Source organism: Camelus dromedarius, chromosome 18 (genome assembly GCF_036321535.1).
Source record: "Camelus dromedarius isolate mCamDro1 chromosome 18, mCamDro1.pat, whole genome shotgun sequence".
Taxonomy (NCBI): Eukaryota; Metazoa; Chordata; class Mammalia; order Artiodactyla; family Camelidae; genus Camelus; species Camelus dromedarius.
In genome coordinates this window covers 1,415,930-1,442,144 of record NC_087453.1, presented here as the reverse complement: position 1 = coordinate 1,442,144, position 26,215 = coordinate 1,415,930, and the positions used below count along the sequence as shown (strand labels likewise).

Genomic DNA, 26,215 nt, shown 5'->3' with positions numbered 1-26,215 from the left:
TCTCTCTCCACGTGGTGGGTTCAGCGCTAAAAATACTCTTCGACGGCAGGGAAGCCGAGCACTGTCACGTTGCAGAGGAGATTTGAAAGCGGCATGGGGAAGGATCAGCTTGGGCCACGTGAGGGCCATGGCCAGGCCTCGGTGGCTGGCTGTCCTCTGGCCACCCAGGTTGCACCCCAGAAGATTCCCTGGCATTCCACGGAAGGGAGTGGGGAAATGTCCTCTCCATGGACCTGGTGGGTGGCAGGGAGGGGAATGAGCCTCAGGCTGGAACTCCGCAGGGGCAAAGGCCAGGTCAGCAATGCAGGGCACCCAGCATCCACGGTGCCCAGCTCTGCTGGAGCTCTGGCCACAGACTGAGCTAAAGGGATCCACCCAGGCTCAGAAAACTGCTGGGAGGGAGGAGTGAAGCCAGCGAGAGAGCAATGGGCTGTGGGGAGGACTAGCACCACTGCAGTGTGGCCTGCTCTCGGAGCCTCAGTTTCCCCATTGAAGGGGGGGCCAAGAGTCTGTTCTGCCGTCTCATGGCGAGATGGAAGGAAGGAGGGCAGTGCCCGTGAACGTGCTCCCTCCCACGCCGCTGGGACTGCGGGACCCCAGGACACCAGGCTTCATGCCAACAGGGTCAGCTGGCCGAGGGAAGGCAAGCTGCCACCAGGGGACTTGTGGGCCATGATATCACCTGATCTTGATTCAGAAGGAGCTGGACCGGGAGGCTCCTGTCATCCTTGCCTGGGGTGGGGGGAAGGTCACAGGCAGACATGACTGAGGGGTTTACTTTTGGGGTTGGCCTGATCTGAGAGCAGCTCCAGTGGGACAGCCACCCCAAAAGTTATCTGCTAGTCCAGCACATCTCAAACTCTGAGAGTGCATATGTGGATGGATCCCTAGGGTCCTGCGGGGATTCTGGGGCCAAGCCAGGCGCGAGTGCTCAGGATGGAGGGGACACCATGACGACCTCCCCGCCAGGTGGCAGGAATCTGAGATCCTGGCCACGAGCCCCCTCTGACCATCCCCCTCCCCACCAGGTCCCAGGAACACCTGGGCACCTTATTCAGGTGTGGATCCTGGTCCTGGAGGTCTGGGCTGGGCTCTGCCTTTCTGACAAGCTCCTGGACTGTGCCAGGCTGCTGAGCGCCAGGAACCCACTGAGCCTGGGCCACTTCCTTTTTGCAGGTCCCAGGTGAGTCACTTCCCCTGCTTGAGGCTCAGTCTGCTCATCTGTAAAGTGGGAATGATGACACACTGACACATAGTATCTATTTGATCGGCTGTTGCAAACACGAAACTGAGTGAGGCATGTAAATTATGAGGCACTGGGTACCGCCAGCTGTCATCATCCGCTCATCATTATTGCACGGCCCCAAGCCCTCTTTGTCTCCTTTTCTGCTCCAATTTCCATCCCATTCCTGGAGAATTTTGCCTCTGGAATTGGCCTCTTGACCTAGTGAAGATCATGTAAAAAAAAAAAGTTCCTGAGATGGTCCCAAGGCACCCTCTTGCCAGTCTCCACCTGAGGGAGGAGTCCTGCCCAATCCTGGCCACAGCGACCAGGAAAGAGGAAGCAGCAGCTGACACTCAGCCCAGTTTACTGCATCTGTTTAAAGGGGATAAACCGTCATCCCAGGCGCAGGACCCAGCTGGGATCAGACCCCACGCCCACCCCCAAAGCCAGGGCTGAGATGGCCACACTTAGCCTAGGATGGCCGTGGGCAGAAAGGAGGCTCACCCAATCCAGCCCCTCCTCTGGCCTGAGCAGTCTGATGCTGCACTCACTCCTGGAGTTCATGGCCAAGGGATGATGGCTAGGTTGAACCCCTCAGGGGCATGTCCTTTGCACAGGGGTCTGAGTCTTAGAGGCTTGTCAGGGTGAGAGAAGTGGAGGGCAGTGGCTCTGGGACCCTGTGCTGGACCCGGGCCAGGCCTACAAGGGAAGCTGCGGGGCATCTCCGTGGCAACCGGCCTTGTCCTTGTCCTGGCTTGGGAGCCTGCATGCTACACCCTTCCCTCTCCTGCTAGAGTCGGTTTCTTCAGAGGTAACCATGGCAATGCCTTTGTTTCTGAGGCCTGGCCCCACCTCCCTCTGGGCTTTTCTCCTCAGCAGAGGCTGGGAGAGCTCCTTCTCAGTCCCTGCACGTCTCTGGCGCCTGCTGACAGTGGGTCCACCAGTGAGCTGGGGCCAGACCCTGGGATGGGGGACAACTGGCTTTCTGGGCCCAGAAAACTTGCTTATATCCTGCTACGTACGGGAGGCACCGGCAGCTGCATGGGGGCTACGGAGGCAGCTAAGGCCCACCCCTGCCCTCAAGGCACCCATGGTCCAGTCCCCCACACCCCGGCTGGAAAAGGGGAAACGTGTTCTGAGGAGGGAGGGCAGGGCCCAACTAGGGCTCGCTTTGCGGATGAGCCAGTGACAAGCAGGAACTTCAGAATGAGCTGCACAATCACGGGGAGTCTGTCAGCAACCTCATGGGGCCAGGGTCCCAGTGTGCTTTTGGTACCAACTCAAACTGGCTTACGCAGAAAAGAAAATGTGGCAGCTCACTTTACTGAGAAGTCTAGGATGGAGCTTGGTGAAGGTGCAGCTGGTTCTAGGTGACCCAGGGCTATTTGCTCTTGCTTTCCTCTGAGTTGGTGTCATTCTCAGGTGTCACCCTCCCTCATGGTGACAAGATACCCTTCAGTAGGCCCAGGTTTACATCTTTCTGCCACTTAGCCCAGCTCTGTGGAGATATGTGGGCTGATGGGAGAGTCATTCCCTATCTTCCCTCTGGCCTGAGCAGAAGACCCAGGGTTGACCCTCACTGGCCAGGACAGGGTCACCTGCTCACCCTTGAACCAATCGCTGTGACTCTGAGCAGCAGCCTGATTCATGTTACTCCATCTACCCCAAACCAGACCCAAGACTCAAATGGGATAAGGATGGGAGAAACCTGGTTTGCAAAGGAAAATCTTGGTATACACAGGCTCAGAGAGGTTAGTTTACTTGCCCACGGCCACACAGCAGGTAAGGATGAAGCTCGCGTCTGACTCCAGAGCTTCTGGGCTTAGCCGCGGAGCCGCTGCTGGTCAGTGAGAGCAAAAAGATTTCAAACAAGGGAGTGAACTGTCAGGGATGCAGCCGGAAGGTAAAGTGGCGCCGGGTTTGGGTGAGCGGTGAAACGCATGGCACGGAGGGTGACGGTGGGAAGCCCTGCAAGATGCTTGAGCTGAGGGAGGCAGCTCTGGGTGACTCAAGCCTCCACCCGTCCTCTGGGGCTGGGAGTCGCGGGCACAGAGGCCCCTGCCGGCGGAGCCTCAGCGCCAGCGCTGGAGCCACCTGACTCACTGTTTGTAAACTCCGCTCGCCCAGCCACGCCCCTTCCTCCCTCCGGCCCGCCTCTTTCGGGTCAATATCTGCATAACCCCTCCCACTCATTCCTGGATTGGTCGCTCGGGTCGTCACTCCTCCGCGTGGGCGGGATCCCCGGGGGGCGGAGGGAGGTGCCGCTCTAGAGACTGATTAGCATAGTCCTGCCTCTCGGCGCGGCTCTCGGGCCGGGCGCTGATTGGACGGGAGGCGGCCGACGCAGCGGCGCCGGGCTCAGCGAGTGGCAGGCGCGGGCTGTCAGTCTGCAGGGCGGCCGGCCGCACTTCCGCCTCGGTGTCAGTGGGTCGCGGGCCTGCGGGGCGGGGGCGGGGCGGGCAGCGGGGCTCTGCCGGCGCGGGAGGGACCGCGGTCCAGGTGAGTGACCCGGCCGGGACTCCGACCCCGCGTCTCCCGGGGACCGAGCCCGGCATCGGGCGGGCGGGCCTGGGCCGCGGGCGGCGGTAAGGCGGGCCGGGCCGGGGGGAGCCGGAGACCCGTGCCCCCCGCCCGCCGGCCAGGCCCCGGCCCCGGCCCGGCCCGCCCGGCCTCCCGCCGCCCGCCCGCCCGCCGGCCGCGGCCCGGCCCCGAGGAAACTTGGGAGAAAAGTTGGCGGCGGGCGGCGGGGCGGCGGGGCGGCGGGGCGGCGGGGCGGCCGGCGGCGGGTGCGGCGGGCCTGGGTCCCCCGGCGGCCGCCCAGACCCCGCGTCGCCGGGCAACTGCGGACCCGGGGCCCGCCTGGCCGCCGCCGCACCCGGAAGTCGGGCTGGGAGCAATGGGGCCCGGCGCCTGCCAGCCCGCCTTTGCGGCCAGGGATGAGTGAGGGGGCGCGCCGGGCAGGGGCGCTGCGACCCCCGGCTTCTCCCGCGTGTCCGCGCTCAGCCAGTAAGGCAGGGTCCCCTCCCGCCCCGGCGACCACCTGTGGGTTTGTCTGGGCCCTGCAGGGCTTTGCGCATGTGTCCACCCCTTCCCCTGCTCTTCGTTTTGTTTTTAATTTGTCCCCCTTAGCAGACTATCCATACCATCCAGAGCTCCTTACTTAACACGTTAGATGAATTAGATAAATTGATTTTTTAGAAGGTTCCTTCTTTCTCCGCAGTTACATTTCAGTAATCAGCAGATGAGTCTTGAGACTTTGCAAGCCCAGACCAAGACTGTTGGGTAATCACAAATCAGTCTTCCCCAGGGTTTTTCTGGGACAAGAAGCCAACGGGGTGTTAGGATGTTCCTGGCACTCCTGAGTGTGAGGGTCACCTCCCAGCTCCCAGGAAGCTGTGCTCCTGTCCTTGGGGCTTTTATCCTGACAGGTCAGTCTAGGACAAGCCCTGGACTGGCAGCCAGCAGCTTTTGCGTTAGTCCCTTCTCTCGGGCTGCCTGTGCACATCTGGAGAAGGGGTCTTATTCAGTTCAGTTTGACAGACGTTTTTGGAATGTCCGCTGCCAGCCTGGCTGTGAGCTGCAGAACCTCTCCATCCACTGGAGGTGTTGAGAGGACACAGCTAGGGAGCAGAGGCGTCCTGGGACCCCCCCCCTCCCGGTTGCCCCTTGCCCTGGTGGCAGAGCAAAGGCCCTTAATGAGTTTGTGCGCTGAGCAGTGTTATCCCATCTCTTCTGGCCTCAGTTCCTTCCCCTGCGACACGTCCTGTTTACCTGGCAGGGCTGATGAGAGGGGCAATTGAAAGGATTATCTCCAGCTGTCCCTGGTGGTGCTCCAGATTGCGCCACAGTTCCAAATTGTGGTGTCCAGTTGTTCCCTTCCCCCCACCCCCACGAGGACAGGAACTTATGGGCTACACTTCCTCCTTGCCCGGCACAGTGCCCCGTGTTCTCGTGTAAAACATGACCCTCAGCACATGGATGACTTGTCTCCTTAGAGTTTACCTCTCCTACCTGCCTCACCTGGCCTTCTGTTAATAACAGCGCTTGTCCAAGGTGATGACAGTGAGTAACAGGTGTTATTCCAGGACTGCTGCAAGCACATCACACTCACTTAATGCACGTGGCTTTCACGACAACCTACGAGGCTGGTCCTTAGTTACGTCTAGTCTATTCATGCGGAAGCTCAGGAGAGAGAGGTTAACTGACTGTCTCTAAATCACACGGTAGTAAGTTACGGTGCAGGGATTTGAACCCAGGCAGTCTGGCTCCAGAGTTCACACTCTTGCATGCCTCTCTCTACGGCCCTTTAAAACCAAGATTCTCAGTTTTCGTTAGAACATTTAATTGTGCTGCACTGCTGTGTGTCAGAACTTTGTTTCTTGCAGTGCATATAACTGATAGAGTTTCATTTTTTGTGAGTGTGAATGTTTATAAAACCAGTTTATTTCTGCTAAAATAAAGGAGTAATTCTCCATCTGGCTGAGATTTTGCCAAAATACCTCACCTGCTGCCGGTTCCTTTCCTTGGTTCTTAGTGAAGTCCTTGATGCTCATTGTGTGAGACGGGTGAGCTGGTGGAGCAGGGGTGATGACGGATGGACAGCTGCGCAGTTTAAAACGTGAGGTTGTAGTTCTGAAACCAGTTCTGAGCGAACTTAATGCAGTAAAGCTTACAGCCGTCAAGTGTGCGCTTAGGGCATCCCCTTCTCCTCCCAAGTGCATCCCGAGTGGTCAGGCTCTTGGTTAACGTTTTGATGAGCAGTGTTATTTCAATATTTAAGTGCCGTCTGGCCTTCGTGCTGGGGCCTCTTATTCACGCCCTTCAGGAAATGCTAGCAAATAAGTCTTGGATATGTCCTTACAATTGGCTGGACCTTTAAAATCTTGTTACATTCAGCTAATTACAAAAGTGACATTTCTTTTTTTGGTGAGGAAGTTTTTGAAACATTTTATGTACTCTTACACTGCCTTCAGACAGGGAGTTAGCTGTCTGTTGCAAATGATTGATTTCTTTGGTACTCCTGTGAAAAGCCAAGGTCCCCTCCTTGCCTAGGAATTTGGCTGAGGCGGATGTGAGGCGGGCAGGGCTTGCGTCTTTGAGCGAAAGCAGCAGTGAGGGTCCTGAGGAGACCCGTGTGTCCCACTGGGGAGTTTATGGATCTTTCTGGAGGTGGCCTGGGGCTCTCGGGTTCTGGCCCGGGTCTCTCTACCTTTGATGGGAGGAAAGTTACTTGTCTGCTCCTGCCTCCAGGGTCTTGGCCTGTAAAATGAGTTATGATGAGGAATATATGTGAAAAGGTAGTGGAGAGCGTGCGGTACTGTAATAGGTGCTCAGGACACCATCAGACCTGACCTGAGAGCACTGAAATTGACCCCACCTGACCATGTCGCAGACGCACGTGGTGTCGAAGAGCAGCCAAGGGAGTCTTTGGTAGGTGGGTCGCAGTTCTCTAGAAATGAGCTGCAGTAACACTGTTAAGTTATGACTCCTCAAGGGAGCTTGTGTTTATAAAAAGACCCTTGGCCTAGAGGGGACCCGCTGGGCCTCAGCTGAGGGTTTAGGACTACAGGCCGACGGCAGGGCGGGGTTTAGTGCTGGAGCTCGGTGCACTTTAAGGGTGATTTATTGAGACTGAAGGGAAGTTAGCATTTGAACGTGACGGATTATTTACAAATACTTAAACCCTGAGGATTGTTGGCATTTTAGCTCTGGCTTGGCACCCTAAATGCAGGTTCCACGCACAGTGATTAATTCATGTCTGTGCTGCACGTTGACCCCGTCTAAGTGTTTTTGCTGACAAAGCCCAGGCGTCGGTGTCGCTGCCCGGTCGCCGCTGGTTGGAAGCGTCGTGTGGACGTCGGCCCGGCCCTGCAGCTTCTGTCGCGCGCCCGTGATGAGATGGTCACTCCGACGTGTCCATGAGCTTTGTGGTGCTTATTTCCTTTTCTTTCCAAATTCAGAGAAGAGCTCAGGGTCACTTGGCAGAATTTCGAAGCATCCCCGTCTTTCCACGGAATCTCCTGCGGGTAGAAGCGCCGTCCAGCCCGCGGCGCGAGCGGGGCCCATGGTTGGGCAGCGCGGAGGCCTGGGGACGCTGCCTCGTGTTTGTGCATCTCTCTCTCTGCTTTCTCTCTTCTTCGGCGGGGACACTTGCAGGATTTATCTGAGACACAAACTCCAGTGTCAGTGCTGGCCGGGGGCCCCGAGCCAGGGGCCGGGTGGGGGGCCGCACGCGGCTGAGGGCTGCGGGCCGGTGCGCTCTCCTGGACGTCAGCCCTGGGCCTCCCCGCACCCCCGGGTGCTGGGGTCACCTCAGCAGTGGCGGTGGTCTGCATGGCTCTGGCTCGGACAGGCCCGTCTGACCTCTGGGCTGGTCCCTGGTCCCACAGGGCCCAGAGGAGCGCTTGTTCTGGGCTGGTGCGGGGAGCCTGGGGGGCCCGGCGTGGGGAGAGTCTTTCGGGAAGTCATGCTGAGCCCGGATTCTGCACAGGACAGTGGCGGTCGTGGGGGCGGAGCTGTGTTTCCCTGAAAGAGGGAGAGGCGGACCGTGAGAAAAGAGCAGCTGTGACCTGGTGCCAGTGCCCTCGTGCCTGGCTGGGCAGTGACTTCCACTGTTGTCCTAAGACCAGGGCAAGCATATGATTTGATGGCCCACCTGGGAACTTGGGAGAGTGGGAAGGAGCACTGCGAAGAACCCAGTCGTGGCAGACGTGACCCGGGGCCACCTTATTAGGCACCGTGGAGGAGGGGTAGAACCAGAGCCGTCTTGTCCTGACGCGGACAGGTCAGGCACCAAGTGCCCCTGTTCCCGAGAGACCCTGACCACGGGGACGTCCCAGCACAGGCGGGAGCGGGCAGGTCGCCGGGAGGGAGGAGGTCGGGGGGCTCCCGGGCCCATGCAGCTCCCGGCACGGCCTTAGAGTCTGTGTCTGAGCTGGTGCGCTTTGGGCTGAACACTGAGGTGTCTCTGGGTGTTAGGGTGTTTGAACCTGGCTTCTCACCAGAAGTGCCTGTGGAACTTTGTTGAAAGTGTGGGTTTGAGGCCTGGCCCCAGGTCTCCTGGACCCAGGCTCCCGGGGGCCCCGGGCGGTGTGCAGTGCACTCCCATGAGTCCCATGTGGCTGGTGTGCTTGCCGGAGCTTGGGACCCACTGCGGGTTGTAACCTATTTTGGATCAAGGACCCCTGGTAGAGAACTGAACGAAGAATCTGAGTCATCTTCCTGGGGACAAAAATGAACAGCAATAGAGTTTTGCAATTTTCTCCTTTTTAGGGTTACGGTGTAGAAATGTGTGGATTTCCCTGACCTCGGTTTAAGCACCCACACTCCTTAGTGCTCAGGAAGTGTGGCTGGGAGTGACGCCGGCATGATGAATTTGTCAGCAGGTAAAACCGGTTAGGAGCCTGGGCAGGTGGCGCTTGGGCAAGAGGCGGTGGGGAGGAGGCAAGCAGGAGAAGGGGCGAGGACATCAGCCTGGATGCGGCGCGGTGGAGACGGCATCTGAAGCATCCTGCCCCTCCATGCATGGGCCGTCATCGGCGGGGCCGCCCGGGTTCTCCAGCTGCCACACCGTCCCAGCCCTTGGTCCCACTTGTCAGAGATGGACACGCCGCAGGGAGGGGCCCATGGATGTCTGATTTCTCCGACATGGCTGCCGCTCTGTGGTTTTCTGGGAACACAGCCCTGTGGAGTGTAGACGGAGCCCACCCTCCCGATCTAGAACTTTCTCCCCCCACCCTCGGACTGCATTTAAACTGCTCCACTTTACTCCCTGTTACAGAAAGAGGAGGGTGATGCAAACAAACGTGTTTGCCCAGAAGAGCATCCGTTCGCCTCGGCCCTACACTGGATTCCAGAACTCCTCCCGGCGCGGGGTGTGTCTTGGGTCTCACCGTTGCGTAGTGGGCATTGTGGTCCAGGGGAGGCACGGGACTCGAGGGACCATGTTGTGGATGGGGTCGGGGACAGGGACAGGGGCTCTAGGCTCCTGCTTGCTGAGCCCCAGAAGGAAGTGTGGCTCCAGCGGCCACTCCCGTGGCCGGGCTGGTTTGCCCTGTGCCTGCCCTTCTGGGCCGCCCTGTTGGGGTGGGGAATGGTAAACAGCGGGCGATTAGTGTGGCTGTTTACAAAGCAGGAGAGGTTCATTTACCTACCTCAAGTCTGGAAACTTTCAGTTTCTCGCCTGAACCCCAAGCCAAACCGGCCAGTTCGCACGCTGACAGGTAAGCCTGCTCGCTGGTGAGGATGGGACAGGGGGCTTCTCAGGCTGGGCCTCCTGGGGGCCCACGCCGACACGCAGCCCTCAGTGAGGACCCTTTCAGGTCCCTGCGGCGTCGGGCAGCCTTGCAGACAGCCGAGCCCGGTAAAGCTGCATAGACAGAAAACACACACCTGCCTGTTCTGCCCTCAGAGCGGCTCTGATGGGGCCTCAGGCGCGACTGGACGGGACCAGATTTCTCTCGAGTCTAAGGAACCAGTGTCCCAAAGGCCACTCTCGCCCCCCACCCCCTGGTCACCGGGACACGCATGTGAATGACTGCCCTGCAGGGGCAGTCACTTAGAAGGCATTTAGAAGGCTTTGCTGTGGATAGAGTTGGGGGTGTTCATTTGATTCGCCCACTAGGCTTTTACAGTTACAGGAATATGAAGGCCGGACCTTTCCTCAGCAGTTAGCAAGAAGCATGTTTCAGTGAGTGCAAGTCAAGAGAACCAGGTGGTTTTAGAAATAAGAATAGTGAGTGGGTTTGGCCTGACGTGTGCTTGGGCCCGCGGTTGGTCTGTGGAAGGCCGGCCCTGCCTGCTCTGTCTGTGGCTGCCTCCCTCCGTTTGGGGGGCCCCTGGAGCTTCCTAGAGCCCCTCGGGTGGCCCCGCCCAGTGGGGCCCTAGAACACCCTGTCTGGGGTGGACGCCACCCACCACCTGGTCCCCGTAAGTGGAGGAATTCAGCCAGTCAGCACTGTAGCGCCAGCCTCCACGGAAGCCGCGCTGCGAGTGCTCCGAGCCACCTGTGGCCTGGGGCCTCTGCAGGTTAGAGCGTTTCCAGCGCGGCTCGGGGTTCTGCAGTGCGACTCTAAAATCTGACTTTGGAAACAGACTCAACTTTTTTTTTTTTTTTAAAAAAAACGAAAGAAGCTGGGCTCTTTCCCCGAGTAAGACAAGGCTCTTGAGGCCTCTAGGTGGCAGGTGGGCTCCCTTGGCTAAGCAGGGGTCTCAAGACAAAAACACTGAAAAATCGGTGACCACAAAGACATTGTGGCCAGGAAGCGCCGTCCATCCATGGTGGCACTGCGGTGCGGAGTGGGGTGCGGCCTCCAGGGGGCCCCAGGACTGGTGGGCCCGGGCCTCCCGCCTTCCTTGGGGAGCCCTGTCCGCCCTTCTCTCCCGCCGGCTTTGCCCCAGGGTGTAGTCCCATCACCCAGCCGCCTCGGTTTCACTTTCCCCATTTAATGTGCCCATCCCATCCCTCGGTTCTTCAATTCCTCCTGATACCAGTGGTTTTCACACTCACAAGTGACGTGATTCCACGTTCTTGGTGGGCACTGCGGGGAACAGCTGTGTGCTCCAGTGACGTTTAAGCATCTCTGTCCCGTCTTTCTGGGGTCTGACAGGCCCCTCAGGGGATGAGGCCAGATTGGACCCTGCCAGGCTGCTCCCAGGGAAGGAGAGCCCTGTGGGGGTGTGGCGGTGCCTTGGCTTGTTCCGTCGCCGGCTGGCCTTGTGCCCACCGCTGCTGTGCTGCCGTCCTGTGTGCGCGCTTGTCTGTTTCTGGGAAGGGTTTGGCCTTGACCTTAAGAGCTGCGGGGCAGTGAGAGCCTGGCGGATGGACCGATGGACTGTGCTGTTGAGGGGTGCAGGGGGTTGGGGGAGTGTGGTGGCTTCTGTTTCTGACTTGTGTCCGACAGAAACCCAGTTTCATGCGTCCGGTGGCTTGAGAAGGTGTCCAGACAGTGTCGCCTGCCTCTGGGCCGAGGCCCTCAGCAGGTCTCACCTGCAGTGCCCGTGGGGCGCCTGCTCCCTGGGGAGGGGGCGGGACCAGGCCTCGTGGCGTCTTCTCTCTGCGGGTTCCTGGCCGGTTCTTCCCCACCCCCTCCCTCAGTTTCCCAACCCGCCTCCCCCCGGGCAGCTGCCCTTGTAGCTCTGCGGTCCCGGTCTCCCTCGGCCTCCTTGCCCTTGCTGGTGGGAGCGAGCTGGAACGTTGAAGCTGCTTTCCTTCACCTGGCAGGAGGCGAAGCACCGCCGAGGCTGGGGTGTCGTGTAGGTTTGGGGCCGGGGGAGCTTGTCCTCTCTGGCCAGTGATGGCAAGTTTGGCACCAGCACGCTGAGCTCTGTGCGCAGCTGTCTGTTTCTTATTTGTCCTACTTGCTGATGTAATTTTTTCTAATTTCAAAAATTGTGGTAAAATACACGTAACGTGAAGTTTGCCGTCTTGACCGTTTTAAGCGCGCGGTTCAGTGGTGTCTACACGCTTGTCCGCCCCTTAGCCCCTTGCACCTGGGGAAGCGGAAGCCTTTGCCGTGAAACACTGAGTGCCCGAGTCCCCTCCTTCCGCCCCGAGCCACCGTCTGCTCTCGGTGTCTGCGAATGTGGCTTCTCCAGGGACTGAATGTAAGTGGAGTCGCACAATATTTGTCTTTTTGTATCTGGCTTGTTTCATTGGTCATGATGTCCTCAAGGTTCATCTGTGCGTGTAATAGGATTTCCTTCTGTTTTAAGGCTGGATAACATTCTACTGTATGTCTGGATCACATTTTGCTTATGTGTTTTTCTACGGATGGACACTTGGGTTGCTTCCAAGTTTAAGCTCTTGTGAACAATGCTGCCATGAACATGGGTATATAAATATCTCTTCGAGACCTTGCTTTTGGTTCTTTTGGGTAGCTACCCAGAAGTGGAATTGCTGGATCATATGGTAATTCTATTTTTAATTTTTTGATGTTCTGCCATACCATTTGCCACAGCAGCTGTACCGTTTTACGTTCTTACCAGAGATGCCCAAGGGTTCCTGTTTCTCTACATCCTAACCCAAACTTCTTATTTTCTGTTTTCTTGATAGTAGCCATCCTGATTGGGTGTGAGGTGGTCTCTCATGATAGTTTTGATCTGCAGCTCCCTGGTGATTAGTGAGTTGAGCATCTTTTCATGTGCTTATTGGCCATTGGTTTATCTTCTCTGCTGAAATGTTTGTTCAAGTCTTTTGCCCATTTTTGAATCAGGTTGGTTTTTTTTTTAATAATTGAGTTTTTGGAGTTCTCTATATATTCAGAATATTAATCTTGTATGTATGTAATGTATGATTTTCAAATATTTTCTCCCATTCTGAGGTTGCCTTTGTACTCTGTGGATAGTGTCTGAGGCACAAATTTTGAAAATTTTCATGAAGCTCGATTTTTCTAACTTTTCTTTAATTACCTCTGCTTTTAGTGTCTTATCCGATAAACCACTGCCAAGTCCAGAGTTGTGAACGCTTGCCCTGTGTTTTCTTCTAAGAGTTATATAGTCTTAAGTCTTACATTTAGGTCCTTGATCCATTCTGAGTTAGTTTTTATATGTGGTGTCAGATAGGACCCAGCTTCTTTCTTTTGCACCCGGATATCCAGTTTCCCAGCCCCACTTGTTGAAAAGACAGTCCTTTCCTTCTTGAATGGCCTTGGCACCCTTCTGAAAAGTCACTTGCCCTTACATGTGGGAGCTGACTTCTGGGCTCTCTGGGCTGCCTGTCTGTCTGTGTGCCTGCGCCGCACTCTCTGATTGCTGTAGTTTTGTGGTAAGTTTTGAAATCAGGGAGTGGGAGTCTTCTGGCCTTGTTCTCCTTTTTTCAAGATTGTTTTTCCCCTTCCAGGGCCATTGAGAGTCCATGTGAATTTTAGAATGGGTTTTTCTGTCTATGCAAAAAGCATCTTTGGGGCTTTGAGGGGGATTGTGTTGAATCTGTAGATTGCTTAGAGCAGTACTGACATCTTCATATTCAGTCTTCCAACCCAGGAACCTGGGGTGTGTTTCCATTTGCTTATGTCTTCTTTGGTTTCTTTCAGTAACGTCTTACGGTTTTCAGTCTTTCACCACCTCGGTTAATCCCTAAGTATTTTATTCTTTTAGATGTTGTTGTGAGTGGAATTGTTTGGAATCCCCTCTTCAGGTCGCTCGTTGTTAGTGCATGGAAACGCGGCTGCTTTCTGCGTCTCATGTTTGAGTCCTGCTGCCTTGCTGAGTTTGTTTATTCTAATGTTGTTTTCTCTTTTTTTGGTGGAATCTTTAAGGTTTTCTCTACGTAGGATCTTATCATCTGCAAACACAGGTTTACTTCTTTCTTTCCGAATTAGGTGACTCTTATGTCTTTTTCTTGCCGAGTCGTTCAGGCTGGAACTTGCAGTGCTACAATGCATAGAACTGAAGAAAGCGGGCATCCTCGCCTTGTTCCTCATTTTAGAGGAAAAGCTTTGCTGCTGGTTTTTCGTCTGTGGCTTTTGTTATGTTGTAGTGGTCCTTCTACTACTAATTTGTCAAATGTTTCTATCACGAAAAGGCGTTGAATTTTGTCAAATGACTTTTCCGCATCTACTGAAACGACCCTGTGGTTTTGATCTGTTGTGCCAACTGGGTTTCATACGTTGAGTCATCTTTGCGTTCCAGCAGTAAACCCCGTCTGGCCATGGCGTGTGGATCCTTGTAGTGCGCTGCTGAGTGTGTTCAGTGTGTTTAGTTTGCTAGTGTTTTGTTGAGGACTTTCTGCACCTGTGTCCGTGAGGGGGGCTGGTTTGTAGTTTCCTTTTCTTGTAATGTCGGCGTCTGGCCTTGGTGTCAGGACTACAGTGGCCCCGTTGAATAAGTGAGGGAGTGTTTGTTTACTGTTCTTTGATTTTCTGGAAAAGTTTGAGGAGAACTGGTGTGTGTTTGTCCGTGATTGGTAGAATTCACCCGCGAAGCCACTGGGTCCAGGACTTCTCTTTGTTGTGAGATCTGATTACTGATTGGGCTGTTCGGATAGAATTCTGTTTCTCTGGGGCTTAGTCTAGCAGCTTTCATGTCTCTGGAGTTTGTCCATGTCATCTAGGTTATTCAGCTTTGGGGGTTGTACTTACAATCCTTTTTATTTCAGCTGAATCAGTAGTAATGTCCCCACTTGCATTTATAACTTTAACTTTCTGAACATTCTATTTTTTTTCTTCGTCCATTTGCCTGCTGCTGGTCTTTGCAGAGAACCAACTTTCGGGTTCATTGATCTTCTCTGCTTTTCTATCCGTGTGCCTGCCTTCCTTCTGCTGGCTTTGGTGTTTGTTCTTCTTCCCCGCCTCCTTCAGTTGTAGGGTCAGGTTGTTGAGTGAGATCTGTCTTATTTTTTAATGTAAGCACTGGTAGCTGTAAATTTTCCCCTTGGCACTGCTGTCACTGCATCCCATGCATTTTGGTGTGGTGTGTTTTTATTGTCATCTGTTTCTAAGGGTTTCCTGATTTCCCTTGTAATTCTTTTCTTTGCTCTGTTGGTTGTTGAAGAGTGTGTTATTTACTTCCCACAACTTTGTGAGTTTTCCAGTTTTCCTTCTTTTATTGATCTCTGACTCACTCCTTTATGGTCAGAGAAGATGCTTTGTGTGACGTCTGGCTCTTCAGATGTCTTGAGGTATAATCTGTGGCCTGGCACGGGGTCTGTCCTGGAGAAGGTCCCATGTGCGCTTGAAGGAAGCGTGCCCTGTCGTGGGGCAGTATGCTCTGTGTGCGTCTGTCAGACTGCTTGTTGATTGCATTGCTCGAGTCTTCCGTTTCTTTACTTCTGTCTGGTTGACGCTTGTTAATGTATATTTAAATTACTAAATAGAATTTATGTTATTTTGAGCAATTTATATTCAGAGTTGATATTTAACTGCAAAAGTGGTTTCAGAATTTCCAAATTTCCATATTCTGTACGTGGTGAAGACCCCGTCTAGGTCGCCATGCCCATTTTTTATAAAAAGGGAAATAACGTGCAATTTGACTCTCGAGTGAGTTGGCCCTGGAGATGAAGCCCCGGTCCCTTAGCCAGTCCTTACTCCTAAGTTAGTAGGCCTGTTTTTCCCAGAAAACGTAAAGATGGGTTTGTCAGAATTGAGTGCAAACACTCGTGTAGGTGCTGCTGGGACGTTTGGTGTTTTGAGCTGGGTCCTGGAAGTATGGGACAGCAGTCGGAGTGGGCATCTTGAAGGGCGCAGGATGGGGCTCTGGGCGGGGCGGGCAGGCACCTTGTGTGGAACTGGAAGCGATTGGGGGGGTGGGTGTCCTGGGCTGGTGTCTCCCGAGGAGGCTGGGAGGGAGCACTCCCTGCAGTTGGAAGGGGGAGCCCCGCACAGGGGTGGGGTCGGGGGTGAACCCCTGCCTGCCCACCCCTCCCTCCCTCAGCAGCCCAGGACTGGCATTCATTCCTGTTGGACAGACGAGATCACTGTTGCTCTGTGTTGATGCTCTGCAGTGGTGGGTGTTTTTACTCGCAAAATAAAAGAATGCGTGTGGCAGCTGAGGTGACCCTCCCAGGAATCACCTGCAGGCCGTGTGCAGCTCACCTGGAGCTTGCGGGCGCGCACTCTGACGGCTGCCGTGGGGGTTTTGGCCTCGACCTCGGGGCGCGGGTGGCGTGAAGGGAGCGGCCTCCCCGAACGGGGCTCAGTTGCTCGGTGGGGGCCCGGGCAGCGACGCCAGGGCCATGTCCGGGTCGCGGTCCCACTTGTCAGCCAAGTCTGTCTTCAGTGTTGGTCCAGCCTGACATCTTACACCCTCATTTTAGAGACTTACTATGTGTTTTGATTCATTTACTTTTCACGGCAGTATTTTTGTCGTGGGTGAGGACAGGAATGAGAAAGGAAAATACTGTGACTTTTAAGACGCCTTTCATTGTGGGGGATCTTAAACATACAGAAAAGCAGGCGGAATAGCGCACTGGTCCCTGCGAGCCCATTTCCAGCCTCACCTGTTCACCAGCTCGTGGCCCGGCTCATCCCGTGAGTCGCCCTGTCACCCTCTGCAGTCACTGTGAGGAGAATCCTGGCCACGGCACTGCCTCCCCGTGCGTATTCCAGCGTGTAGCTCTGAAAGGTGAAGGCTCTTCTGAAAAACACAGTTAGGACACACAGTGAACTGCAGGTGTTCAAAGTGTGAGTCTGGACGTGTGCGCATCCACAGAGATGATGGGGTGTCCCTTCGCCTCCGTTGCGCTGCTTCCTTCCTCATTTATTTGTTGAGGGACCCAGGTCTTGTCCTGTCTCCTGTTGCTGATTGTTCCCCCGGAGGCAGTGGGACGTGAGTTAACGTGACCTGGGCACCCCCGCGGGACTACCAGCTCCTCCAGCCTCGTGACCTACCCCCCACCCCCTGCCATGTGCTTTTTCTCCTCTGTGACTTAGTGGCTGAAGACACTGGGTTTTGCCCTGTAGACTTTCCCAGGGTCCCGTCTAGCCAGCACGTCCCAGTGGTGGAGTTGAACACATTCCTCTGTCCTCTGTTCCTTGAGTTGGGGTTCCAGTTGGTGGAGGGCCAGATTGTGGCTTGCTTTTCTGGGCAGGACCCCTTCGTAGGAGGCAGGCTGCACCCCCCTCCCCCCCACCTGGCACGCAGAGTGCATCCAGGTCTTGTGGTGGCACAGCCAAGGGTGGTGGGTGCCCAGATGCGGAACTTGGTCAGTGCTGCGCACTGCAACCCGCACGCTCCCTGGTTCCTGCATCGATGGGCAGGATGGCTTTATAAGGCAGCCCGCCCACCTCCACTCCGTGGCCTGTACAGAGACCTGCGCAGAAAGGCAGCTTGAAGGCACAATGCATTCCTGTTGTGTCTAGGTTTTCAAAAGAGTGTGTTGGCATTGTCCGTTGGTGACCAGTTAATTTTTTTCCACATCTCTGCACTCAGGGACTTAAGCATGTGGGACATTTGGTCCCTGGCAGGTTGTGGTGCTCAGATAGGTTGCAGTGGGAGCCTCTGTAGGTTCGTCTCAGCCTTTTGCCCTGACCCCGGTGGTTCTGACAGCTTCCTGCTGCCTTGAGGGGGGGTCCCAGCCCTGGATTCAGCCTTTCTCCTCCAGGGAACCCTGATTCCTTTCGGGGGCTCCTAGAGGCAAAGTGTGTAGCTAGATGTTGTAGATGGGACCTGTCGTGTCAGAGAGGAATCAGACATAAGTAATAACACCTTCTTTAATTTGCAAAAAGAGAAGAATAGAAAAACCCAAAACAAAAAACCCAAACTGAGGACTAGGAAATGAGACTTTGTACGGGTGCGCCCAGAGGCTGCGCGTGTGTCTGGTTCTGCTGGGCTGGCTGAGAAGGTGGGGGAGAGACGGGGAACTCAGAGAGCCTTTCCGGGGAGGAGGAGCGGTGTCACTGAGTGCCAGTTGTCGTGTGATGGAGACGGGGCCACATGCTCAGGACGGAGCCCAGAGACAGCGATGTGCAGGCGTCACCGAGCACCATGCGGCCACTCCGAGGACAGGGCACATGCCCCTCGGGGCCGCCTGCTCCTCATTGCCCTCCGAAGGGCGTGGAGAGCTCTGGCCCCCTTGGTATGTTGCTCACACAATTAAATATCATAAAAAGACCTTTTGGGGCAAGGTGACCTTTTCCTTCAGTCTCTTGCCATTTCTGAACTATTGCTCTTTGTGGTGGGAGGAGTTCCTATGCATGAGTTCTACTAAAATATTGAGCTAAAATAATTTTGAGAAAATTTGAGTTGATTACAGTTTATGCTGTAACAGCTAACTTACACAGCGGCCTTAATTCTCTAGAGTTGAAAATTGGTTTAAGGTCCATGTGAAATAAGTGTTTTAACATAAATTTGCATTTATTAGTAACCACTTGTTCCAGCTTCTGGTAAAGATTTGCAGTGACCTTCAAGTGACCTTCAGCAAAACCTCCTGAGGAGTGCGGGGGCCCCGGCGTGTGGACGCCGCCCTGTGGCTAAGCCGCCTCTCGAGCCACCCACGTGACTCCCCAGATGGGTCGTACCGTCGTTTTGTTCCGCTGTGGACAGTGGCCCTTTAGACGACGGTGGCGTGTTGACCGCTTCTCGTTGATGGACACAAATATCGCGCCTGTTTCCTCTCGCAGGAGAGCATTCATTTCACCTCTTTGCTTGGGTGTAATCGAGATTGACTTCAGGAATGGTGAATGAGTATTTTTAAATATTTCTAATCTGTAAAACTTCTGAAAGCTAATTACACCAAAATGTCTTTCCCCTCATAGGTCTCCAGTGCCCATCGGATTTTTACCCTCAAAATAGCGCGACGTTTCTCGTACTGTTGACGTGGATCCAGTACAATGATTCAGTAGACGCCCACGGATCAGGCGGCGGGGGAGCCTGGCTGCTGAAGGATGAACGGTGAGGAGGAATTCTTTGACGCCGTCACAGGTGAGTGGAGAGAGATGCTGGTTCAGAGAGAGAGTCCTGAGCGTCAAGCCCTCCGTTTGGGGCCTGAGACTTAGCCTGCGGACGTGAGGAGTGCGCAGGGAAGCCGTGTGGACAAGAGGGGACGTGTTCCCAGGCACCGCGTTTTAGTAAAAGCTTGTGCCGTATCCCAGATTGGGGGGGGAAAGCCTCAACTTTGGACCACAGGAAATAACAAGAGAGAACAATTGTGTTTTAATCTTTAAAAGAGTTGCCCTGGGATATAAGTATTTTTATTTGGTTCCTAAGTGAGATGGTCAGCATTCTTATATTATTTATACTTAATGATTAAAAACTTGTTTTCTTGCATTATAACTGTATCTTGTTTTGCAAGTAGCTACTTTATTAGAGTATACCAAAGTACACCAAAATAGTAAAGTACCCCCCAGATAGTAAATTGATTTGCTTTTACAGCAGCTCATACTGTCTCAAAGTTCATTTCTGCTTTGCTTTTCACACACCACGTGAAGTGCTGGTGTCGAGCCTGGTGGAGAAGAGAGTGTGGCGGAGCGGGCATTTTGCTTGCGTGTGGGTGGCAGGGCCGGCAGGGGAAGGAGAGGCTGGGTGGGTCCGTTGACTTTGGCTTAGAATAGCCCCTTTGCCCCTCCCCCTCCCGTCACCGGGGAGAAGCCGTGAACCAGCCTGCGGGGCAGGTGACCACAGGGACCCCCAAACTCTTACGTTCAAGACGGCCACCCATTGTCTGCCCCCCATCCTCCCTCGTCAGCATAGGAGCATCACTTTGCCTTTTCTGTTGAGGGGCTGCTCTTGGTGGGAGGGGACCTCAGGAGACTCTGAGCCCCTCCCTCCTTGGGGTCGGGCACAGACGCACCAGCTCTGAGATGCTGCTGCCACCAGGTGTCTAGTGACCTTCTTTCCACGTGCAGGCACACGGGCATGTCCGCACTTATTGCCAAAATGGCTTGGTGCCCAGCACAACAGAAGGCTCTTTCCTGGTCCCTGTCCCTGTTCCCTGGACACTCTGCTGTCCCTGCTGGGACGCCTGTCTTGTGGATCCTGGTCCCCGAGCTCCGGGTCCTGTGTCATCTGTCAGGCATGCTTCTTCCGATCGAAGGGTCGGAGCAGGTCGCTGGACTGGCAGCCGAAGATGCTGACTTATTCTTGTCTGAAACCCCAGGAGGAGCAGGCACTGGGCTCCCCACTGTTTTCAGAGGCTGAGCTAGTAAGTCACCTCTCGTGACTTCACAGCTGACGTGCTCCTCGTGCGTGTGTTTTCCTGGGAAGCGTGTTTGTTTGACCTGCACGCTCACCGGTAATCGTCTGCAGCTGAGTTCCCACCAGGCGGGGTGCTTGTCTGGGAATGGCACCTTGTGGGGCTCCCACGTCTGAGACCGAGCTAGCCCGGCCGCAGTGTGTCCCTCTCTCCTAGGGGCCCTGGGGCAGTTCCCTTTCACCCGGGAGCCAGTGTAAGCCACACTCCTGAACGTCTCTGAACTCCTTCCCGAGGTGGTCCCCGGGGGGACCTGAGCACCTGTCGTGCGGTGTGTCAGTGAGCTCCACCCCCGCCTCTCCCACGGCAGGGCCCCCGTGTGTCCCTGAGATGGAGGTGAAAATAATTTGTCTCCTGAAATTGTCTTGGTGAAAATACTTCTCACCTCAGTCCTTTGGTTTCAAAACAAACAGTAGAAAGACGAAGAACACTCAGTCTCCCAGTGCAGTGAGACACCGGCGTGAGGTGCAGAGCCCTGGCTTCGTCGTCTGTGGACTTGATCTTGCTCTGCGACTAGTACTGACACTTTGTGTCTGATACTCTGAGGAAGAAGTAAACCCTGCAGTTATTAAATGAGTGGCTTCATAGGCAGTTGTCCTCCAAGAACCAAGTTTTAAAGTGCAGGAAAAATACGTCCAGATTAAGGGAGATAGAAGTTCAGACTGGCCTGTCAGCAGCGCGTCTCCCGGTGATCAGATCACAGATGGTGCCGAGTCTCTCCTTGGCTTGTCTGTGGTCTCTCTTTTTCTGTGGTAAGTACCCGTTGTGTATCAGGACATTTAGACTGTCCCGGAGCGTCGGCTTCGTCAGAGACAAGACTTCAACGTGCTTGTCAGGGAGGCGCTGCCTTGTGTCCTGGGCACATGCTGGGGTTGTGATGTAAATGAACTTTCTTCTTAACAACGTCCCAGGGGGTCGGCCCCAAGCCGGCGTGGGGGACAGGGATGCCAGTGCAGGGCGGTGTGCAGGGCTGGAGGACGGAGCTCCCTCAGGCCGGAGACGGTCCGGGCTCGCTTCGACGGGGTTAGCAGTTGCCGCTTTTCGGCTAGGTAGCAAGACCAGAGGTGGCGGCTGTTTCAGAAAGCGTTCATCAGTGAAGAGATTCATCTTTAAGACCTCCTTTCAGAATTATTGTGTAACAGATCTCAGTATGTGAGTTTTGTGAATCTTGTCAGTAGAGAATACGTGAAAGAAGGTATTCTTGTGTTTTCTCAGGGAGGTTTATTAGCGACAAGTTTGTTTACGCTTTGTGTCTGACGACAGTCACCCTCCTGGGCCTGGCCTTCCTCTCTGTGGAATGAGAGCCTCCTTGTGAAGCCGCCAGGAGCCCCGCCCCGGCGGGCGCTGGGGAGCAGAACTTGAGTGTCCGGGCAATTGTACGGGCCGGGGTGGGTGGAGGGGACACGGCTTCCTCTTCCCCAGAGCCGCCGGGTGCTTGGAGGGAGGCCCTCCTGGTGGACAAGGGGTGTGGGAGGTGTGACTCATTTGGGGCTGTGCTGGCCGGGAGGCCCCACGACTGTTTCACACGAGTCCCATCAGTTCATTTCTCTCAATTTTCCATTTGCACCCAGAGCTCTCTCAGTTCAAACCACCCATTTACGCTCGGTTACCGTTCGTTGGTCTGCTTGGGTCTGGCCGTGTTTGCGGGGGGGCCGGGTGCTCGGTTAGAAGCTGCAGCGGTGGCTTGTGTTTTAGGACCTAATGCAGTGTGACCGCAGGCCCTGTGCCGAGGAGGAGGGCCTTGCAGCCAGGAGTTAGGTTTGGACCCTGCAGAGGTGGCACGCCCCACGGGGTGCGGGTCACTGACCACAGCGGTGAAAAGCTGTGCTCTCCTGCCCGGGGGCTGAGCTGCGGGCCGCCTGCCCTGGCAGGTGAGGCACCTGGAGCACTTGGTGGCCGTGCAGACTGGGTGCCCCACTTGGGAAGCTCCTTCAAGGGGTCCTGCCGTCTCGGCCTCCGCCTTCAGCTCCTGGGAAGCGGAGTTGATGACTCTGAGCGCGTCAGTAAAGACAGTGTGGCGCCTGAGGGGTTGGCGGGTGTGGTCGGGGTTCTTAGAAGCAGGCTTTACACGTTCAAGTCCTGCAGGAGTCACCACTCTGCTTGTCTCGCGCAGGCTTTGATTCTGATAACTCTTCTGGGGAATTTTCAGAGGCGAATCCGAGAGCCAGTGGAGTGGTTCACGTGGACACCAGCAAAAGCAACAGGCTCGGGAAGGCCGGGGAGAGGCCTCCTCAGGAGAATGGGGTTCGGAAGCACAGGTACGTCATCCCGCGAGCGTCTGCACTCGCCCCAGATGTGCTGTGGCGTCCACGCTGCCCTCATGGGCCTGGAGTCAAAGAGCCGCCCACCCGTCACTGGGCGGCCCCTGCACAGATCAGGGCCCAGTTCAGCCAGAGATTCTGGGACCCGCGGCCCCCGTGTGGCCCCTGGAGACCGGTGACGGCACTTCCTCACCTACGACCCCCGTAGATGCTGGTGGAGCCCTGGGCACTGAACGCTTGGATGCCCCGCATCCGCACGGGGCCTGGCATGCAGCCCGCGGTCACCTGCTCCCAGACCCTCCTGCTGGCTGCGTGCACACCTGCCTGTGTTCTCTTCCCACGTGTGGCCTCGCACCCTGTGGGGGTCGGAGGGCCGTTTAGTGCAGTGAGACCACGTTCCGTTCTCTTCCCACCAGATGCCATTTTCATGCCACAGGCCTCACAGCAGGGCCCTTGGCCTTTGCCAGCAGAAGGGAGGACTCAGGCAGGACAGGCCGTCAGTCGGGCAGAGCCTCCGTCCACCCAGGCTGTTTGCGTTTCGGCTCCAGGGAGGCCAGCGTCCCCCCAGACCCCTGCCCTGCACCGAGATCCAGGGCCCGCTTGCTGTCTCCGCCTGGGGCCTCAGGTGCTCCCTCATGCTCGGAGTTGTTGCTGCACCTCCTGCCTGCTCACGTGGCCCGGGCCTCCGCCGTCATCCTGCCCGCGCCCCAGGAATCGGGCTCATGAGCCAGACCTGGTGCCGCCCCCCCTCCCCATCCTGACTTGACATGCCGGCCTCTTCAGACGCATCCTGCTGCCTTTAGTGCTCGGTGACTCTGTCCCAGCCCCGTCCGTGCCACCACCGTTCCTCCTGTGCCTCTTGTACCTGACTGCTCCCTGCCACTGTCCTCTGGCCTTCGTGCTGTGGGCAGAGTCACCGTCTCAGGACGGATCTGATCATGCCGCCTTTGCCCCTTGCTCAAAACTCAGGGCTGCACAGCTCTGCCTCCTCTCAGAAGTCTGGGTTTGGACAGTGAACTGTAAGGTTCTCCTGGGACGAGGGGCGGCCCCTCCCCATGGGCTCTGGTCCCACCTTCTGCTCTGCACCCTTTGCCCAGGTCCCCTCCTCCTTCTCCGTCTCTTTAGCTCCTGCCCACCCCGGTCTGCTCACAGATCATCCTTAGGGCCCTTTCCCCTCCATGGAGCCACGCCCACTCCTCATGGCCCCCTCGCGCTGTGAGGTCTGCCCCGCTGTGGCCACTTGGGGTGCCCCGTGAGAGCTGGCCCAGTGGAGCCGCGTGCTGGTGGCTGGCAGCCTGGCACATCCTGCCCAGTGAATGTTGGTTTTCTTTCCCATTTCATCTCCAGCTGGCTTGTCTTCCTCTCCCACCTGCCCCCAAAACAGATGGCTGCCCCAGTGTGACCCCCGGGGGGACTTGGGCTGCCATCGAGTGACCCTGAAGACCAGTGTCAGAGCCGGGCCCTCTGCTGCAGCTGCAGGCGCCACCTGAGGGGATGCAGCCGGTGCCAGGCTGGGCCACGCAGGGTAGCTGTGGCGTCTCTGGTGCCTGCAGCCTCCGTCCTCAGTGTGCATGGGCCCGGCCGCATCCCCCAGGCATCCTCGCTGCCTCCCTCCTACGTGGGCCCCTGATCCCAGTGACTGTGAGCAGGGCCTCCTGGTGCCGGGGCTTCCCTGGTATCGTGGAAAGAGCCCTAAGGAGGAGCACACCTCAGGGAAAACAAGCGTGTGTCTCAAAGGGGTTTGAGAGCCAGTTTCCGAGGTCTTCTTGATGTGATTCCCTCTTGGTGTCCTCGTGGCCCCGCCTCTGTCCATGGTCCTGCTGCTGCCACGGGGTCACCGGAGGAAAGGGGTCTGTGTGGTCGGGATCATTTCCCAGAAGGCCCTCCAGAACATCAGTGCAGAAACCCTCTTTGAGGCTTCAGCAGCAGTCTGTCTCTTCTCTTCCTGGGCACGCCAGTGCAGAGAAGCGCTAATGCTTAGATATAAAAATTAAAGGAAAAAGTAGTCATTGAGCAAAACCAGCCATCACAAGTGAACCTCACGCTGGATGAGTAAACGTGTTACTCTGGTTACTCCTCCACAGGACGGCACTGCCTGCCCCGATGTTCACCAGAAGTGATTTCAGCGTGTGGAGTATATTGAAAAAATGCATTGGCTTGGTAAGTTCGGAGGGACGCGCTTTGAAGCGTGAGACTTAAACTTGTTTCTTAAGCTGAATTGTTCCTGTGCAGGAGGAGACCCGTCCTGTGGGTTAGCTTCTTGGCACAAGGAGCATCACAAGGGTTCCCGCTGAGCTCGTGTCCTGTGATGTGGCTGTGGTCAGCCGGCTTCGGGGGGTTTTGGTGGGCTCCTGGCCGCACACGGAGGTGAGCCACTGGGCAGGCCCTTAGGGCGGAGGCTCTGTGTCCCTGGGCTGCAGGCGGGGTGCAGATGCCCAGACTTTGTAACAGGAAACATAGTTGGGTCCTTAGTGTCCGGAAGCCGCAGACCTTTCCTTTCACGGTCTTTGCTGACTGTCTGAGAGCGTCTTTTCAGCAGTGACGTCGTTACGTTGCATCCCTGAGGAGCTGCCCACAGCTGGATTCAGAGTAAAGCTGGATACATGCTTGGGGCTGGAGGCCCTCCTCTTGCCGCTCACACTGCACCCCGTGAGGTGCCCAGTTCTGTGGACCACCTCCAGAGAGGTGACCCAGCTCTCTTCCCACCACTCATCAACTCACGGAAACAGCCGTAGACTGGAGAAAATGGGCGATTTCCAAGGCATAGAGAAGTAGCCAGGTCGTATAACGACCCCCCGCGCCCCGCCTCACCAGCCCCCGCCGCTGTCCGTCTGTGCTGAGCACACCTGTGCCTCCGCCACTGCCCGCCCCTGATATTTCAAAGCAAATTCCAGACACCTTTCCATTTGTGAATATTTCTTACCTATCGCTGAAGGATAAGGATTTTTAAAAAACACAACCATGTTACTATTACTCTACTCTAAAAAGTAACATAATTCTTTGATATCATCAGATATCCACTCTGTGTGGGGGTTACCAGTTGTCTCAGAGAGAATCTCGTGTGTGTTGTGGTCTGTGTGTGGACCTGTTTGGGTCCTTCCATCACGAGACCCTCCTGTCGCTCTTCTTCTGAATTTAAGAGCCGTGGATACTCAGGGCCTAGAGCCCTTAATTGACTGTAAGCTGCAACCTGGGGCTACATGAACCCTGTCCGTCTTCGTGTAGTGCCTGGAATATTGCAATGATGAGAAGGTTCCCTTCCTCTGCCGTGAGTGTGGTTTGCGTAAGAAAGCTGGGATCCTTGAGTGAGCCCTCCTCTTTGTCAAAGTGTTTGGATGACATGTTTGGTTTCCTGGCATCGCCCAGCATTGCTGGTGTACCCAACCAACTCGTGGAGTGAAACCTCTGGGATGCGCTCCAGTCCACAAGTGGTTCAGTCTCTCGCTGTGAGAGCCTCCTCAGTCCGCCCATGGTCCTTTACAGAAGATGCCTCTGGCTCGTCTGGTGCCTTTCTTGCCCAGGGAGAGAGCTCAGGACCCCGGCTGGGCCTGGGGGGCTGCTGGGTCGGTCTTGTTTCTAGTCTTTTCAGGGGACTGAGTTAGGAACTGTTTTAATTTGTTTCAACGATGCTTCAAGTTTGGGACTCCAGGACTTATCTCACCTCTTCCCTCTTCTTCCGCACCGACAATCCCAGTTTCTAACAACACTGGCGCCGGTGGGTTCAGAACCGCGCAAAGCTAAGACTCAGTGCTGTGCCCCCGACGTGAGGGTTCTGGGAGCCGGGGCAGCGCCAGCGACCGTGTGTCAGGACGCAGAGCACGGCTGTGGCTTTTGTCGCCCTTGTCCTTAGGGTGGCACCCCGGGCTCTGCCCTTGGCCCTCCAGAGCGGTTCTTCTCTGGGTGATCGGGCCCCAGGCAGGTGGTTCGGGTTCGTTTGTCTCATCTTATTTGTGGTGTTTGGAGATTGCTTTTCTAAATTTAATTTTGTTTTAAAAGTGTAAGTCCAAAGTCAAGTCTCTCAAACAAGGAGTATTCCAGGAATTTACTTCCTGCCCCCTGCCCTCCCTGCAGCCTCCCTTCCCTCCTAACGGAGAGGTGGCTGCT

The 26,215-nt window shown here is 55.8% G+C and overlaps 1 protein-coding gene across 10 annotated transcripts in view; it reads left to right on the top strand.

The window, feature by feature from the left end:
* The first annotated feature begins 3,606 nt into the window (after window positions 1-3,606).
* Window positions 3,607-26,215, top strand: part of OSBPL2 (oxysterol binding protein like 2) — a 36,308-nt gene continuing 13,699 nt past the window's right edge. For 3 of the 10 annotated variants that reach the window (XM_064496935.1, XM_064496932.1, XM_064496937.1), the window contains exons 1-4: window positions 3,607-3,724; window positions 18,418-18,583; window positions 21,964-22,108; window positions 24,196-24,271. In XM_064496935.1, coding sequence (XP_064353005.1) covers window positions 18,547-18,583; window positions 21,964-22,108; window positions 24,196-24,271 — 258 coding nt within the window. In that variant the 5' untranslated portion in view covers window positions 3,607-3,724; window positions 18,418-18,546. Of the gene's footprint in view, window positions 3,725-8,497; window positions 8,611-9,005; window positions 9,100-9,428; window positions 9,448-18,417; window positions 18,584-21,963; window positions 22,109-24,195; window positions 24,272-24,322; window positions 24,479-26,215 lie in introns of those variants that run through there. The other 7 variants (XM_064496940.1, XM_064496936.1, XM_031433504.2 and 4 more) reach the window with 6 other exon arrangements.